At 40.8% G+C, this 4,341-nt stretch overlaps 1 protein-coding gene across 1 annotated transcript in view; it reads right to left on the bottom strand.

Annotated features, from left to right (window-relative positions):
* LOC106631996 (transcription initiation factor TFIID subunit 4-like) overlaps window positions 1-4,341 on the bottom strand; it is a gene marked incomplete at its 5' end in the record, with an annotated part of 149,635 nt that overhangs the window by 131,153 nt on the left and 14,141 nt on the right. Inside the window, one exon of the mRNA XM_031063187.1 lies at window positions 7-81. Coding sequence (XP_030919047.1) covers window positions 7-81 — 75 coding nt within the window. The remainder of the gene's footprint in view (window positions 1-6; window positions 82-4,341) is intronic.

The raw sequence follows: 4,341 nt of genomic DNA, 5'->3' as shown, positions 1-4,341 counted from the left end.
GGGCGCCGCTGTTGATGGCACCACCTTGGCCTGCACCGGGAGCCCCAGGCGGACACTGGAGGTGCCCACGGACGTTGGCTGCTGAGAAAGGAAAAATGAGAGTTTTAGTTTTTTTCTCCTTAGTAACTTGATCTCCAAGGATTTTTAATAATTATTAATACTAAGAAAAAAAAATCAAACCTAGTAATGTGTTTTTATATGTATATTCACAAATACTGGAAAAATCAGCTTTCTCATGTTCAATGACAGCTTTGCAGTACTTCTCCTGAAAGCTATTAGTCATAGAGCTATATGGAAAAGATTAGAAAAAACAAATGTGACCTGCAAAAACATTGATGCATTAATTCAGTTGTAATATTTACATGTCAGTATTCATCAATATTTGAGTTTATCATTGCCAGTAACACATACTGGTCCTCTTGGTATTTATGGGCCTGTTGTAGTGCTTTTTCTTTATGGAATTAATATGGACAGAAAATTTAGAAAGCAGAAAAATATTCTTAACTTCAGATTGGATTATACAGAAATTGACTTGCAGAGAAACAAAATCTAAGCACCGGGAGAGCCTTTGTCATAGAACACAGACTCTGTATCCAGACAGCAACTGCAATATGAAGAGCAGACAAAGGAAAATGACTGACCTACAGCCTTTCAGTCAATAGTACATTCTATAGCTCAGGAAATTTATCTTTTTTAGCAATCATATTACTTATTTTGTGATTTATTTTCATTGCAAGACTGAAATCTCTTGCCATCTTACAAAAGGACAAGATTTAGGAATTAAAAATTGTCTCCAGAGAAGTTACTTAATTCTGCAGGAAGGTAAATACCATTATAAACGAAATGCATCACACAACATGGCAATTATGACAAAATGAGAACCACACATTACTAAAAATGGAGGACACACTGGTGTCTTATAACTTGCATTTATTAAGATTTGCATTCACACACTTGAAAAAGACAATTTTTCTAAGTGGATAGAGTAATAAATCATGGCTGATGTTGCTTCTCACAAGATAAAACTAGTTTTCTTTGATTTAAATTTTAATTCATGCCTCTAAAATTCATATTTTATAAAGAACTGCTTATTTTAGATTCTTACATTGTCTATTAAATACTTCTCCAAAGAACATCTAGTGTACTCTAAAATATCTCCAAAAGGAACAGAAGCCCAGGCAGGCATTCAAAGCCCCAAGGATTCCTTACAAATCAGTCCAGCAACATCATCTACTGGATATCAATCTTCTGTACTTGGGGGAAAAAAGGAGGAAAGAAAACAAATCAAATAAATCTACCTGACATCTGAACAAACCCCTTTTTTTTGTTTGTATAGCTTTCAAGATTTTTAAAATCTTGACTAGGGATGCCTTCCATGCTGAGATAGCCTAGAGACAATAAACAGCATCATCATGAAGAGGCAGAATTATCTGTTTTTTTCTAAGAAAGACCACAAAAGCTTCTTCTGTTTTAAAGACCCTACGCCTCTTTTCTTCATTATAAAAATGACCAAGTATTTTAAAATACTGGTTGAATAAAATTATATCTACCTAATGAGTGCTGCATTTGAAATATAAATATTGTGTATCTAATTCACTTGCTTATAATCAATTTCCAGCCTAAGAACTTAGCTTGCCTGTGATATTTGCCCCCTTATCAGTCTGGGCTTCCAGAAGTGAGGATTTAGGAAAAAAGCAGATAACCAGGGGCATTTCTGGCAGCTATCAGCTTCCAGGCAAGAGCTGCAGCCAGAAATCCACAAATACAGAGTGAGACTGCAAGCTAGAGAATTTTTCTCAGCTAATAAATGCCCATTTTTCATCACAGGAACATACTGGAAAATAAAACTGCACATAATTAAAATATAAATTTTCACTATTATAATGCCCAACTAAGAATGTATTCCCATGTGCCAAACCTCAGCAGCAAACTGTGAAACTTGGAAACTAAATTCACCCTTGGTTTTAAAAATCAATAGTGACAAAAGCCTTGAATAGAAAATGGCAGTAAAATCTACTAAAGTGCTGGATATGAAGAAATCCCTCACCACCAGAGAACTGCAAACAAAGTAATGCAATGGTTTATTAACGTGGATCCAAAATTTAGAGGGGTTAAAAAGGTAAGTCTGAAATGAAGGGATGAGAAACATAACAAGGAACTAGCCTGGAGAAATTCTTAAGTATCATGGAAATGATCTTCAAGTGACAGCTACAAGTTGCCAGAAGATACTCAAAGGATTCCCAACATGAATTCTTCGAGAACTGATAAAAAAGATTTAGAAAGAAAAAGGTGTGTTTTCTATGAAGGAAACTTGTAAACAGATCTCATGAGAAATGTCAAAGAGAAAACAAAAATTATCAATATTATTTTAACAAAAAATCACAACAAGTGTGTCAAGTTCCTCCTGGAAGAATCTAAAAGAATTCATGGTGTTCCTTGAGGAAAAGCTGCTGAGGTTTGGTAGGATGCTACTAAATTCTGAAATTACCAGAAGAGTTAGAAAGAAATACATTTTCAAACTTAACTATTATTTTTTATTAGTTTTTACATTCCCTAAATACACAGAAGTAACACTGAAGAGCCTTTTGCCCTGTGCTCAGACACTGGCAGGCAGCAAGCCAGACCATGAAGGAGCAATGAGGCACCCAGGCTGAGCTGGCTCTGTGCACACAGCTCAGTGCTACAGGGAAAAGGAGGATTCCAGGAGGGACAGCCTGCAAGGGGGGGGTCCCAAGGCTTGTTCTACCTGCCCAGGTCACACAGGTAACACAGCCAATACTCTGATTCCAGGGTGCAACAAGTCACTTCCACTTAGGCTGTCAGAGCACATTGGAATTGTGCAACTCTGTGTCCTATAAATTCACTCCTTAGACAACATCTCTACTTTCCCTCACCCCAGACCTCTAGGCACCTAAATAGGGAGGCAAAGCTTGGGAGAGCTGTAGCTCCACACAGACCTGAGCTGGCTCTGTGCACACAGCTCAGGGGAAAGGGGAAAGGAGGATCCCAGGAGGGACAGCCTGTAAGAGGGGAGTCCCAAGGCTTGTTCTGCCTGTCCAAGTCACACTTTAACACAAGTGACTCTGATTCCAGGGTGCAACAAGTCACTTCCACTTAGGCTGTCAGAGCACACTGGATTTGTTCGCAGTGCAGAAAAACTCTGTGTCCTATAAATTCACTGCTTAGACAACATCTCCACTTTCCTTCTCCCCAGAGCTCTGGGCACATGAATAGGGAGGCAAAGCTTGGGAGAGAATCCCCTCTACCTGCTGTGCACAAACAAGCTTCTCTCTATTTCGAGGAATACACGAGGCTGCATTTGGAAAAGCAAGTCACTTGAATATGGAGGAAACAATCAAAAGAACCAAAGATTATTTGTCACTGCCAAGGCAGGACTAGCAATTTTAGAGATTGCATTGCATATTCAAACTGTCAGAGGTTAGTATGCAAATCCTTGGGAACAAAACTTGTACTTTGTACTGCAGAACCACCTACTGACCAACCCTGCAGGTACCAGCAGCACAGGTTCTGCACTAGAGCTCACTGTTGACAAGTAAGTTCCATACATTTTTCATTCCTGTCAATAAACTTGGCCACTATCAACTAAAAAGAAGAAAATACCCCAATAACATTTGAACAAACACTACACAAAAGCCAAGTTTTTCACAATACCGACTGCGATTCCTCTTTACATCTTCCAATACATGGCTTCACTAAGTGTTATGCAAAACTCAATTATCACAAGATCTTTAAGTTTAGATTTAAATTTGCAAAATCTGAAATGAAATTCAACTTTATTTCTAATCCTTAATCTAGAAGACTTCTTATAAACTCAACAACTCATGCTAAGATGCCATCTGAGATGCCTCAAACAATCAAGGGCACTGTTTAACAAAGACAATCTGAAGTGGGATCACAGACACTGGCAGAAGCACAAGCTAAAGGTCAAATCTGGGAGCTCACTTGCACTGGGCTGGCATGGCCAGGTTGAGGTGCTGGGGGCTCTGTGAGAAGCTGCCAGAAGCTTCCCCTGTGGCCGGCAGAGCCAATTCCAGCGGCTCCAGGACAGACCCGGCCCTGGCCAAGGCTGGGCCCCTCAGTGACAGCAGCAGCACCTCTGGGGACACTTGGGAAGGGGGAGGAAATCCCCCTGGAACTGCAGCTGGCTGAGAGCAGGGAGGATGTGTGAGAGGAGCAGCTCTGCAGAGCCCAGGGCAGGGCAGGAGGGGCAGGAGCTGCTCCAGGGGCTGGAGCTGAGACCCCCCGAGCCCGGGGTGCAGCCAGGGAGAGGCAGCTGAGACCCCCCAGCCCTGGGCTCAGCATGGACCAGAGATCATCCCC

This window comes from Geospiza fortis, unplaced genomic scaffold (assembly GCF_000277835.1).
Source record: "Geospiza fortis unplaced genomic scaffold, GeoFor_1.0 scaffold383, whole genome shotgun sequence".
Taxonomy (NCBI): domain Eukaryota; kingdom Metazoa; phylum Chordata; class Aves; order Passeriformes; family Thraupidae; genus Geospiza; species Geospiza fortis.
Note: the sequence above shows the minus strand (reverse complement) of the source record. Positions and strands in the feature narration are given on the sequence as shown.